At 40.5% G+C, this 14,563-nt stretch overlaps 1 protein-coding gene across 22 annotated transcripts in view; it reads right to left on the bottom strand.

Annotated features, from left to right (window-relative positions):
- PUM1 (pumilio RNA binding family member 1) overlaps positions 1–14,563 on the bottom strand; it is a 134,409-nt gene that overhangs the window by 18,413 nt on the left and 101,433 nt on the right. For all 22 annotated transcript variants that reach the window (XM_058718304.1, XM_058718305.1, XM_058718306.1 and 19 more), the window contains 2 exons: positions 3,671–3,938; positions 1,985–2,114 (listed from right to left, as the gene is read on the bottom strand). In XM_058718304.1, coding sequence (XP_058574287.1) covers positions 1,985–2,114; positions 3,671–3,938 — 398 coding nt within the window. The remainder of the gene's footprint in view (positions 1–1,984; positions 2,115–3,670; positions 3,939–14,563) is intronic.

Genomic DNA, 14,563 nt, shown 5'->3' with positions numbered 1-14,563 from the left:
TGTATCAACCACTGGCATAACCTCTTTTAGCTCTGTCACTAGGATTAATGAACTAAACCTTTTTGTTCAAAAAAAAAATCTTTGTTTCTTCAAGGCAAGAGTTCTCAGCCTCTGACTGCAAGGAACCCTCTTTAATGTTGAAAAGCTTCTCACATACCCAACAACAGCAGTTTCACTACTAATACCCACGAAACAAATATGGAATTCCTCAAAGCTGCCATTAATCCACTATTAAGTGAATTTATACTCCTATTAATTATAAGAGCATTTATACATATTTACTCTAAAAATAGTAATACACGTGGGAAACATTGTTTATTGGAACTTTCGACAGTGTATGGGAAAGACTCAAGCACTTCTTGGAGCAAAGCTATGGCACTCAGGTGTCCAAGGCCCGTGGATTAGAAAGTTCCTCTTTCATCTACTGGAAACTTAACATAGGGGCATCCTGTTTTGAAGTAGGGTTCTACATCACTCTAAGAATTGAAATGTTCTATTTACACAAGGCAACGGAGTCTGGGGGCACATTAGTTGAAGCAAGAGGTCAGGCTGCACAAGTGCCAAAACTCTTCCCAGAATGATCTCCCATTGCTGGCCTTTTATTTTCATCTGAACGGCATAATCATGCGAGTGAAGGAGACTTTATATATAATCAGCTTCCCAAACCCACTCATTCCCCACACAAGGGAACTACGGACCAGGGGCGTTGTCTGAGCCAGGGCGTTCTCTGGCTCATCCCAAGTCATACAGCTATAATCCACTGTTCATTCGGCCACCTCTACCTGCATATTAACCTCTAGAGGTGGAGAGCTCTACATTTTTAGATCTGTGACAAAAGGGTCACAGAGTGAAAGCTATTCTAAAATCAATAATGTAAGTCATTTTAAGTTGATTCCTTAGTGTATCACTAACGAATCACTAACAAAAAAACTTAAGTCTTTATGAGAAAAGTTGGGAAGACCAAGGCTATGAGCCATTTTTTTTTAATCTTCATACAAACTGCATAAAACAAGATGCATAAAATTTACAAATTTCTTTTGATTGGGGAAGGTAATGTCCACTTCCAGCATTTTTCTCTGTACCAGACTCTTCTCAATGTTTCATTCCCTTCTGGATTTAGGACTTGGAATTGTTGATATCAGTGTACCTGCCTTTCTGACACCAGTTTAGTGGTGGAAACAGACTTTAATCTAACTCTATTAATCCTTTCCAAAAACAACGGTAACAAGAGTGGATGTTATTCACAACAATAGAAGTAAATAAGAAACCAAAGCTGAAGGATCAGCTAAAAAGAAGCGTTTAATAATCTTCAGAACTATAGTTTAAAATAAAAAAACACTACAGTCGACATTCAAAGATAACTCTCTAGGAATTCTAAAAACAAAAATTCATTTTTGGAGCACGTGAATGGCTCAGTCAGTTAAGTGTCCAACTCCTGATTTCGGCTCAGGTCATGGATCTCACAATTTGTGGGTTCGAGCCCCACATCGGGTTCCGTGCCAACAACGTGGAGCCTGCTTGGGATTCTCTCTCTCTCTCTCTCTCTCTCTCTCTCTCTCTCTCTGCCCCTCCCCTGCTCATGTTCTTGTTCTCTGTCTTTCAAAATTAAATAAACTAATTTTTTTCATCTTTTAGAACACTTTATCGTGATCCTACTAAAATATCTTACAAAGATTATTTCCTCTAAAAATGACACGTTTGGCGAAATGATTATAACAATCAGAAGTAACGTGCTAGTTTCTAAATGGGGACAGCAGTTCTCCAAACACATTTTTAAAACAGACTGGCACATCTGTTTGGGTATTTAAATGATATACTGCTGCCGTATCGTTTAAATGGAGAAACATTTAAAAGCTCTTCAAAAAGACCACACACGCTTCATTTTGAGGACTGGAATGGGATTGCCATTCTAAAAACAGCTAATGAAAATCAAAATGCTCTGGAGATTCTCTAACGTCAAAGGATAGAAAGAACAAAGGCTTACTTCAAAGAACTTCTGAATGACGTAATTTCCGAACACATCCACCATTAGCTGGTAAGCGGCCTGGAGGATTTCATTGAAGACAAGCTGGCGTTCAGCTGGTGTGGCTCGCTCTAGTTTTAGCTGAATGAATCTGAAGTACAAAAGAAATGGCAATCCTAGCATCTCAGGAAGACTTGGGGAAATAAGGATTGGCTCAATTTATATAATGTATCGGTTCTGAAACTGTGTGTGTGTGCATACATGGGCACACACACACAAGTGTTATTTAAATGAGTTACTTGAAGGGCACCTGGGTGGCTCAGTTGGTTAAGTGTCCGACTCTTGATTTCGGCTCAGGTCATGATCTCACGGTTCTTGGGTTCGAGGCCCAACATCGTGCTCCTTGCTGACAGCGGGGGGAGCCTGCTTGGGATTCTCTCTCCCCCCTCCCCTTCCTCTGCCCCTCGCTCTCTCCCTCTCAAAATAAACTGAAACAAGGAGGGGGTCAGGAAAAGAAGGGGGGTTGAAGGTGGACAGAACACAGGGAGAACCCTACCTGGCTTTTTCCTTTAGAAACGAGTCCCACATCAATAAACTGAGAGCTTACAGCCCTTACTGTCTTCTTTAAACTCATGCTAATACAAAGCAGTAGTCAGTCATGACGCGGAAGAGTTGTTATTTATGCCTGCAAATGTCTTCTGAAGTAGTAACTACTCAGTTTTCATTTTTCAGGTTCAGGTGACTATGTAAGAAAAACCATGCTGTCTCTCAACCTGGTCTATAGGATCCAAATACAAGAAATCGCCCAGTCGCGAGATGGCAGAACTCAAAGAGGAGGTGGATTCTTTAGAAGCTGTTTCAGTGGGCACAGAGAGCAAGAAAGAGACATGGAGACAAACGGGAAGGAAGGACGGATGATGTCACCATAATTAGGCTTTTTCCCCAGGACCAGGGTGGTCCCTTTCTGTGAAGCCCACTGGAACAGCCAAACAGGGAGAAGTAAACTCTGTTTTATATGGCAGCTTCCTTCTTCCCTCTCACCTCTATGCAGACTCTCTCACGTCTACAGAGCGGAACAACAAAGAAAAATGGTGGAGCTACCTTACTCCTGAGCAGGAGAAATCCAAACTTATATGTGAATAATGTCTCTTTAAGAACTAGACTCTTAATAGTGATTAAAATAGCAAAAGTGTGGGGACGCCAAGTGTCCAGCTCTTGATTTCAACTCAGGTCACCATCTCATGGTTCATGAGTTCAAGCCTTGCATCGGGCTCCACCCTCACAGCTCAGAGCCTGCTTAGGATTCTTTCTCTCCCTCTCGCTCTGTCCTCCCCCATGCACTTCCTCTCAAAATATATAAACTCAAAAAAACATACAGTAGCAAAAGCATGCGTATATCTTTGTGTTAGTGTTTCTGTTCCTTAAATTACAGATAATCTGTGAGGTTCCCATGAATTCGGAACACCACAATAAGGTAAAAAGGTTTGTTTTCAGCATGTGATCCAGATTACTAAACGGCTCTTTTCAATCACCCGGATATCTAGTGATTCTCACACCTACATCCCTCTGAAATACATAATGGGAAGCACACAAAAAGGCAAACTTTCGATTGCTTTATGGCAATTTACTAGTGTCTACCTTCTCTGAGGCACGGAATTTAAGGCATTAAGATTGCAGTTACCTTAAGTGCCAAAGCCAAGTCCTCACCTGGACCCATGCTGGTCTTGGGAAAACTCCATTATATGCCCAGCAATCTCCCGCAGTTGTAAATTGGGGTACCGGTTATTTCGAAAATCTTCCAGAAGCCTGCTCCTGCCAGAGGGCATGACATCAGACATTCCATATCGCAACCGGGAGGAAGAAAACAGGGTGCTGCTGGGGCTGAAGAGACTGGAGGCACTGCTCGCGCTGCGGTACTTGGCTTCAGCGCCTGGAGCAGCAGAGATGTATCTTCCACTGCCATTTGTGAGTCCTCCTGTTGGTTACAGAACAGGAGAACTCAAGACTCGCTCTTAAGGAATTTTGTTTACGAGAGGAAAAAGCATCCCACACATGAAAGCCTGCATCATTTCTGATTTTGCTTCAATTCTGCTGCTTTCATGTTAAGATTCAATTCCATTCATGCCACAGTTTTTATAAGGCCAACTCACCAAAGTAGAAAGAAATTTCTACTCAGTACAAAGACTGAGAGGGGGACGCTTTTGTCCACCAACAGGGCACTGCTAACGATAGACAGTGCAGCCCCTCGTAAGTAAAACGACCGGGGAAGTGCCTGCCCTGTGAACCAGCACCTGAGCACCAGAAATCCGAAAACACAACGCACAGAGACCTCAGTGGTTTTCTGCTCTGAGCTCTGGGGAGACTCCTGCCATCAGTGGAATGATCCCACTCCCACCAGAAACCCTTCCTCTAAAAAGGAAAAGGAAAAAAGAAAACAAACCAGAGTACCCAGACTGGTCTGTTTTATATAAAGAGCCTCCCAAAAAGCTTTCAAAGAATGGTTTTGCCACTAAACAGAAATCTGAAAATCACTAAGGCACCCCAGGCCGAGGAGGAGACACAAGGAGTCGAAAAAAAGCACATATGCTTCACAATGGAAGGTTTTCAAGTTCTGCATCCGGAACGGGCAGCTCTTAGCACCTTCTAGTGGGGCACAGGCTGAAATGACTGCGACAGCGACAACTCTCCTGCCGCTGATACTGTGGTTTGAACTGGCAACACGGGAATAATAACTGTGAAGCCCTAGAGATAAAATAAAGACCAAAGGCTTATCGAAATGTAAAGCAGACTAATAAATTATTATGAGTAAAATAATAGAAAATAAATAAATAAATAAATAAATAAATAAATAAATAAATAAATTGTTGTGAGTATATATTTTTCAATATTCTTACTGGTTGTTTCTTAACTTTAGACTACACTATAAAAAAAGATGGGTAAAAAAAAAAGCCCTTTTTGTGTGTCATTTTACCTCACTCCTTTTAAACCAAAAGGCAAAGTAGGTAAGAAACACCATAAAAGTCACAAAGAACACAGAGGAAGAACAACTCAGGATCCGTGAGAAAAGTCACGCAGCGTGAACTGTCCATTAACATCTTCACGAGATGTTAACGAATGTCTGCTCTGGAGTTTAATGGCATCTACAAAAAGATAACCAGCTTGGATTTCCCCACAGAATTCCAGGGCTCGGCTTCAAAGGCCTGGATCCCACAGAAAGTAACAGGACCAAAAGGAAAAGGCTTGATGTTACAATCTGTGAAACATTTACTGAGCATCTGTCCAATGCTAGGCACTACGCTAGAAGTGTTTCATACACACTTTCCACTGAATTCTCACTGTTATTTTCGACAAGGAGTTTTAAACTACCATGTATGTACCAGATGACTAAGGTGAAATGCTCACCCAAAGATACAAAACCCAAGATGATCATGGCTAGGATGTTACAGAACTCGACTCTAGAATAAGTGCCCTTGCAGCCATGTGAGACTCATTTTCAGACTCAGTTATATCAAGTTTTCTTCTTCTAAAGGACTCTTTAAGGAAAGAAAAGAGAGAAGGTTTATAAGAATAGAGAAGGGTAAGGAGCCACACATGGCTGTTTTTTATTCCATTTCAGAAACAATTCTTTCTTCCCTGTCCTCAGTGGCAGTCCTACAGAGTGTGGGAACAGCAAGGAACATGCTTCAGAAGAAAGAATGGCATACACAGAATTCTGAAAATAATTTAAAGATATTTTAGGAACCTGGTCACTAACAAAGGTACTTAAGGGAAAATAGTAAGTCAACAGAGAAACAGAACCAATCTCCTGAAAAAGCCATCCAGATATGGATGACAAGTATAAGGAAACCTGAACGGTAACTGGCAAATTGCAATTAACGCAGAGTGGATAGCCTCCAGAGTTAAAACTGGAAGAGGACCCAGTCAGAGGGGAACCCCCAGAAATCTTCGATCTCTGAGAGGCCAACCAGGTTCCACAATAAATATGAGAGAAAAATGTTCTCAGCCTTAATTAAGTAAAGGGAAAAGAAACAATTTTGAAACAGGCCAGAGCACTCTGTTCTTAAGCAGGCCTGACCTCTGGGGAAATGGGTTAACCAGAGCATAATATGCTGGGTTATCAGAGACCGACTGACCTAGGAAAGAGAAATACACAACTCCAGCTTATTCAAACCATCCTGTCCCACCAAAAAGGGGAGAAAAAAACTGAGAAGCCCTTGTGAAGTTGGAGATCACTAAAAGAGCCCCAACCACAGGACTGCAGAACACTCCCCTCCCCCAACAGCTCACAACATTACCAAAAGCCTATTTATAGCAGTCCTGTTTACCTAGCACATCATACCCAGCTCTCAAGAAAAAATTACAAGACATACAAAAAGTCAAACAACACAATGTAAAGAGAAAGAGTAGGCATCAGAGACATACAAAGCAGGGATACTAAAGTTACCAGACTGGGAATTTTTTTTTCCCCCAGAATGGGAATTTAAAACAACTACAATGAATCTGCCATGGGCCCTAACAGATAAAGTAGGCAGCATCCACGAACAGATGGGCAACGCAAGCAGAGATGGAAATCCTAAGAACCAAAAAGAGATGTTAGCAATAAAAAACGCTGTGACCAAAATGAAGAATTCTTTGATGGGCTTGTTAGTAGACGAGGCACAGATGAGGGAAGAATCTCTGGGCTAGAGGAAGTATCAACAGAACCCCCAAAAACCTAAAAGTAAAGAGAATAAAGACTCAGAAAACCAGAATCAAATTATCTGAGGACAATTACAAAAGGTGTAACATACACATAATGGGAAGATCAGAAGGAGAAGAAAAAGAAACAGAAAAAATATCAGGAACAACAACAACCAAGAATTTCTCCAAATTAACGTCAGACACCAAGCCACGGATCCAGGAACTTGGCAAACACTAAACAGGATAAATGCCCCTAAAACTACACCTCCACACATCATCTTCAAGTTATAGAAAATCAAAGATAAAGGGGGGAAACACTGAAAGAAGCCAGAGTGGGGGGAAACACCTTACCTAAAAAGGAACAGAGATAATTACATCTCACTCTGCCTCAAAAAGCACACAGGCAAGAACAGAGTGGAGTAAAATATTTAAAGTTCTGAGAGAAGAAAACCCACAAATCTAGAACTCCATATCCTGCAAAATTGTGCTTCACAAGAGCAAAGGAGAAACAGACTTTCTCGGGCAAACAAACACTGAGGGAATTGGCTGCCAGTAGATCTACCTTGCAAGAAATCTTTAAAAAAAAAAAAAAAAAAAAAAGTTCTTTGGAGAAGAGTAAAAATAAGTTCTTTGGAGAGAAGTAAAAAATAATATAGGTCAGAAACTGATCTATATAAAGAAAGGAAGAGCATCAAAAAAGGAATAGGTGAAGGTAACAAAAACTTTCATTTCTATTCTTAGTTGATAACAGTCTGTTCAAAATAATAATGGCGACAATGCATTCAGTGAACGCTTATGCTTAGATATGTGAAATGCTGGGTATGCTCATATGTAAGTGAAATGAGTAACAGCACTGAAACAAGGGACAGAAGAAAGGAACTGGGAGTTTATTATTGTAAGGTACTCACAGTACATGTCAAGTGGTATAACCTTATTTGAAAGTGAGCCTGCATCAGTTATAAATGACAGAAAAAGAGTGGAAGACAACACAGGAACAAAGAACAAAGGCAACAAATAGAGAACAGAGACAAATATCGGAGATATTGATCCAACTGTATCAATAATCCCTTTGAATGTCAAAGGTCTAATTGCAGCAATTAAGATTGTCCGAGTAGGTCAAAAAAGCATGACCCAACTATATGTCGTCTACAAGAAATCGACTTTAAAAATGAAGACGCGTACAGATAAAAAGTAAATGGATGGAAAAACTAGACTGCGCTAAACTAAATTAGTACGTACTTCAGTTGTTTTCTACAAGTATATGAAAAGGTTTTCTGCCAGCAGCCATCTAGTTTTCCACCCTCTTGCTATCTGGAATGTTCTCTTTCATTTGCTTTTTGTACTCACACCATCTAATATTGTGATCTAATCTACTGTGATCTAATTCTACTGGGTAAAACCCCGCCTTCTTCACCTTTAAAGAAAAATTCCCAAGGCCCCCAACATCTAGCTCTGGGTTTAATACAGGCAAGGCAACACCACTCACCAAAATGTTTATAAGTTCTCCCCAACCAAACCACTCCCTAATACTAATACCACAGCCAGCTAGCCCTAAATTAAAATAAGCCTAAAATGAACTATCTTCAGTGCATATGACTCAGTCCAAAATAAGTTAATTTTCACATGGTTAATTTTACAGAAGACAAGTCACTTTCAAAGAACTAAGTGAGCAATCACAAAACACTCCATTACCTTTTAGAATGGAGAAGCATGAAAAGGCACACCCGTGACTAGTAAACAATCTGAAATTAGTACGAGTTACTGAACAATAAATTAGAAACATCTCTTGCAGTTCAGGCAGGGACAGAGAAAACCATCTTGTGTTTGAACTTTGCTTTTCTTAAAGGACTAAGTACCTACAACCCTGAATTTAAAGAATAGCAAAAATTCATTTTAAGAAGATAGGAATTCTATCATGACATAATACTAAACGCTTGTATTTTTTTGCCCCGGACAGAGAGATCATGAACTTTTGAGCTCACTTTTGCTGCATCTCAACACTGTGGGAATCAACAAGCACAGTACTCCTCTTCCAGGGCACGTGAAAAGGCTGGGAGTTGTCAACCGTGTACATTATAATAAATTACATCTGCTACTTCTCGATGCCTAGAGTTTAAAAGTGGCACAATCTGGGGATTATGGAGAAAGCCGTAAGCATGAAGCAGCAGCTTAGGAAACACAGAGACGGGTGTAGAATGGAGAGGTCTACGGGTAGGCAGGACATGAAACTAGTTAGGTAAGAATCAGACCTTTGGGGCACCCATCTCCACATGCCTTACTTTTTCTCGCTGAGGTAGAGACGAAATTTGTTAGAGATGAATGCTTTAGGTACCAGCGAGAGCCCAAAGGCTTCATCTTACCCACACGGAAGCCACAAATGAGGACTGTAAGTCTAACTGTTAATAATAATATTATCAAAAGCAATATTAATAATTACAAAAGCAGTATTTTAAAATTGAGAAATATAACACATGCTAAGACAAACTAAATATTTTCAACATCTGACTTGCTCGGGGTCATAAAAAACTTATTTGCATTACTAAACACGCATATACACCTATGCACATTTATGGATGGGAGATGAGAGGGAGAGACAGAGAGAAACGGGTGGGAGATTTTACTTAAGACATTTCCACCCTATGCCAACAAATCTGACAACTTAGATGGAACAAATTCCTAGAAAGTCACAAATTACCAAAACTGACTCAAGAAGAAATGGAAAATCTGACCCTGTAAGACCTAAATAGAAACTGAGCTAGTAAGCTAGTAATAGAGCTCCTTCCCACAAGTACAAGTAAACACCCAGGCCAGGATGGTTTCAGTGTTGACTTTTATCAAAAGTTTAAAGAAATAATATCAGTACTCCACAAATTCTTCCAGAAAACAGAGGGGGGTGGTACATTTCCTAACCTATGTTATAAGGTCAATATCACCATGATAACAAGTCAAACAAAGAAAGGAAAATGACAGATATCCTTCATGAATATAGATGTAAAACTCCTCAACAAAAATATTAACCAACTCCAACATGACCAAGTGGAGTTTATCCCTGCGATGCCAGCGTGGATTAACATCCAAAATTATTAATGTGACATACAGTATTCACAGAATAAAAGATAAAAACCACATAATCATCAATAAACATAGAAAAAGCATTTAACAAAACCCAAACCCATTCATAGCAGAACTCTTAAACTCAGAACCGAAGTTAACCTGATAAGGGGCATCTATGAAAAACATACAATGATCATACTTAAAAGGAAAAGAGTAACACTTTATCCTCACGATCAGGAACAAGGCAAGGATGTGTGCCCTCGTCTACTGTATTTAACACAGTGCTGGAGGTTCTAGACGATCACACAAGAAAAGGAAATAAAAGGCATCCAGACTGGAAAACTCTTGTCTGTTTGTCTGTTTATTGGGAAACTCTTTATTCACAAGTGGCATGACCCTATATATAGAGTATTGTAAGGAATCCATCCAAATCTATTACGGCTAATTAATAAATATGGCAAGTGTGCAGAATACAAGATCAATATACAAAAATCAACTGCATTTCTATAAACAAGTGGCAAACAATCCAAAACCAAACCTAGAATACAATTCCATTCACAATACCGTAAGAAAAATAGAATCTGTAGAAACAAATTTAACAAAAGACACGTAAGACCTGTTCACTGAAAACTTCAAAATTTTACTGGGGAAACTGGTGCACGCAAAAAGATGAACTTCCACCTCGGGCAATATCACAAAATTAACTCAAAATGGATGACAGACTTAACTGTAAGAGCTAAAACAATAACATTTTTCGAACAAAAAAGGAGAAAATCTTTAAGACCCTGAGTTGGGCAAAGATTTCTTCTGAACCAGAAAGCATGAAAAACTGGACCTCATCGAAGTTAAATACTGCACTTCAAAAGAGACTATTTAAAAAATGAAAAGACAAGGGGACCTGATTGGCTCAGTCATTTAAGCCTCCGACTTCGGCTCAGGTCATGATCTCACGGTTCCTGAGTTCGAGCCCTGCATCGGGCTCTGTGCTGACAGCTAGGAGCCTGGGGCCTGCTTCGGATTCTGTGTCTCCCTTTCTCTAGTCCCCTCCCCTGCTCGCACCCTATCTCTCTCTTCTCTCTCAAAAATAAATAAACATTAAAGAAAAAAAATTTTTTAAATGAAAAGACAAGCAAAAAACCAGAGGAAACTACATGCAAGGCAGGTATCCAATGAAGGACTTCTATCCAGGAATATAAAAAGGAATTTCCACAGGAATTCCAGGAATTCCTACAACTCAATAAGAAAACAAACAATCCAAATTTTTAAAAATATGAGCAGACATTACACCAAAGATATACGCATAGTTAATAAACACATGAAATGACGCTCAACATGACTGGTCATAAGGGAAACGGAAATTAAAACCACAATGGCAAACTGTTTCAAGTCCACTAGAAGAGCTTTTTAAATAAGAAAAGCACAACATTGGTGAGGATATAGAGAAACTGGAGCCCTCGTACACTGCTGATGGGAATGTAAGATGTGTACCAACTTGGAAAACAATCTGGCACTTTCTCAAAAGGTTTAACATAAAACTAAAACACAATTCAGCAATTCTACTAGAAGAGAAATAAAAACATGTGACCAAAGAAAGACCTGCATGCAAACATTCACAGCAGAATAATCTCCAGGAGCCAACACCTGTAATCAACAAAATCCTTCAACTGTGAATGGTTAGACAAAATGTGGCATATCCATAAAAAAGAAGACAATTTGGCAGTAAAATGAAACAAACGACTAACACACAAGATCATGGATTAAATCTCAAAAACATGAGAAGGAGTAGGAGGACGACCCACCATGAGAAGGGAAGAAGCCAAACAAAAGAGATCACATACTGTACAGTTCCATTTATACGAAATGTTCAGAAAAGGCAAATTGAAAAACAGAAAGTAGACCAGTGGTTGACAGGGGCTAAGGGTGTGAATGCCAACAGATTAACTGTAATTGGTCTTGAGAAATCTTACCGAGGGGATGACAATGTTCTAAAATCGATTTATGGGGGCGCCTGGGTGGCGCAGTCGGTTAAGCGTCCGACTTCAGCCAGGTCACGATCTCGCGGTCCGTGAGTTTGAGCCCCGCGTCAGGCTCTGGGCTGATGGCTCGGAGCCTGGAGCCTGTTTCCCATTCTGTGTCTCCCTCTCTCTCTGCCCCTCCCCCGTTCATGCTCTGTCTCTCTCTGTCCCAAAAAATAAATAAAAAACATTGAAAAAAAAAAAAAAAAATTTAAAATCGATTTATGGTGATGGTTGCACAATTCAGAAAGTTACTAAAAATCAATGAATTATACACCTGAAATGGGTGAATTTTATGATATGTAAAATATAACTCAATAAAGTTGTGTCCTTAAGAATATTGGTCTTTAAACAATGGGTAATGGAAAAAAGCATTTAAGAGTCTCATGTAGGGGAACCTGGGTGGCTCAATAGGTTGAGCGTCCAACTTCAGCTCCGGTCATGATCTCATGGTGCTTGAGTTCGAGCCCCACGTTGGGCTATGCTGCTGTCAGGTGGGAGCCTGCCTTGGTTCCTCTGTCCCTGCCTTCTCTCTGCCCCTCCCCCACTCATGCTCTCAGGCGTGCGTGCGCTCTCTCTCTCTCTCAAAAATAAACATTAAAAAAAAAAAGAGTCCTGGGGGCGCCTGGGTGGCTCAGTTGGTTAAGCAGCTGACTTCAGCTCAGGTCATGATCTCACAGCTTGTGAGTTTGAGCCTCGCATCACGGCTCTGAGCTGTCACCACAGAGCCTGAAGCCTCCTTTGGATCCTGTGTCTCCCCCTCTCTCTTCCCCTCCTCCACTTGCGCTCTCTCTCTCTCTCTCTCAAAAATAAATAAACATTAAAAAAAAATTTTTAGGAGTCTTACATTAGTCTTACTAACAAATGATTATTGAATAAATAATGAGGAAAAAAAACTAAGTAAACTAAGCAGGTCATTGATCATTTTGATAGTATCCTAACACACGTGGCTTCGGGGAAGAAGTATGAAAATATCATGGAGAAAAGACCCACACTGGGAAAACGAGAGATATACAGGCTGGCATGCACATTCAAACACTTGCTAGCTGTGTGTTCTTATGAAAGTCACCAGACCGTGCTGAGTTTAATTTTCCCTGTGTGTAACAGAGTTACGTGAGCATTTAACACAATGGATGCAAATGCACAGCATGGCGGTTAGTGACCCAAGAACTAATGGCCGGTGTCAGCAGAAACTCTACTAGGTGTGGCCCAACATGTATTTGGTAAAGAAATGTCAAGTTTCCGGCACCAAAATGTCTTTAAGGACCTCTGTATGGACACTGTTAGAAACCAATTCCCAGGGCACCTGGGTGGCTCAGTCAGTTAAGTGAGCATCTGACTTCGGCTCAGGTCAGGATCTCGCAGTTCTGGAGTTGGATCCCCACATCAGGCTCTGCACTGACCATGCAGAGCCTGCTTGGGATATATTCTCTCTCTCTTTCTCTCTCTCTCTGCCCTTCCCCCACTTGGGCACTCTTTCTCTCTCAAAATGAACAAATAAACTTAAGAAAAGGGAAGAAAAGGAAAGGAAAGGAAAGGAAAGGAAAGGAAAGGAAAGGAAAGGAAAGGAAAGGAAAGGAAAGGAAAGGAAAAAAGAAAAGAAAATTAAGAAAAGAAAAGAAAAGAGAAAAGAAAAGGAAAAGGAAAAGGAAAGGAAAGGAAAGGAAAGGAAAGGAAAGGAAAGGAAAAGAAAAGAAAAGAAAAGAAAAGAAAAGAAAAGAAAAGAAAAGAAAAGAAAAGAAAAGAAAAGAAAAGAAAAAAAGAAAAGAGAAAAGAAAGCAATTCCCACACCTCTGTTTTGTCTAGGTTAGGACCAAAGCATAGGACAACCCTTCTGTCAAGCAAACAGACCGAGCAGAGGCAAAGCTCTACCGATCAAGACACAAAGTTCCTCAGGAATGACACGTATGGTTTACACAGTACGCGTAGCAATGGAAGTCCAATGCAAACACATACAACTAAGTTGCTTAAATGAGGTAAACTGTTTCAAAAGGGAAGATACGTTTAAAAATAAAGCCAGGTGGGCAGCAGGAGTCCTTAAAATGAGAAATGACTCACACCAACAGTTATTGCCTACCTCACAGGGGAAACATAATTAAGAAGGATTTAATTGCAGATATACTGGAAAGAGGAAAGGCACCATGCACCCAAGTATTGTTTCCAGCCCCATTTTCAAACACCAAGAGCCACAGCACCTAGTTCAGAGGCTGACAGAGCCAACCTGTAGCTAAAGCCCACAGGACAAATCTGGCCTGCCACCTATTTTTATAAATAAAGTTTGACTGCATGAGAGCTACACATTCATTCTCATTTTGTTTGTGGCCAATTTTGTACCTCACAACAGAGTTGAATACTTACTGCAGAGGCCACCTGACCTGCAAGCCTAAAATATTTACCACCTGTCTCTTAACCAAAAAAACTGTTAAATTAAAAAAAAAAAAAAAAAATTGGGGCACCTGGGTGGCTCCATCGGTTAAGCGTCCAACTTCGACTTGGGGTCATGATCTCACAGTTCATGGGTTCGAGCCCCACATCAGGCTCTCTACCGTCAGCCCGGAGCCTGCTGTGGATCCTCTGTCTCCCTCTCTCCCTGCCCCTCCCCCACTCCCTCACTCCCTCTCAAAAATAAACAAACGTTGAAAACAATTTTTTTTAGTAAAGTAAAAATGTTTGTAGATTTAGTTTCTTTACTACAAATGTCAGATTATTAGCTGACACGGTTCAAATGTTTAACTCGAGGAATTAAAAAGAGAGACTTTCTGGACGTGATGAAAACACTGGTTTAAAAGATACCCTGGGTATGTCACGGGCCAGGACATGCACACTGACAGTGCAGGCTTCGGGGCCGAAG

Source organism: Neofelis nebulosa, chromosome 2 (assembly GCF_028018385.1).
Source record: "Neofelis nebulosa isolate mNeoNeb1 chromosome 2, mNeoNeb1.pri, whole genome shotgun sequence".
Lineage (NCBI taxonomy): Eukaryota > Metazoa > Chordata > Mammalia > Carnivora > Felidae > Neofelis > Neofelis nebulosa.
Note: the sequence above shows the minus strand (reverse complement) of the source record. Positions and strands in the feature narration are given on the sequence as shown.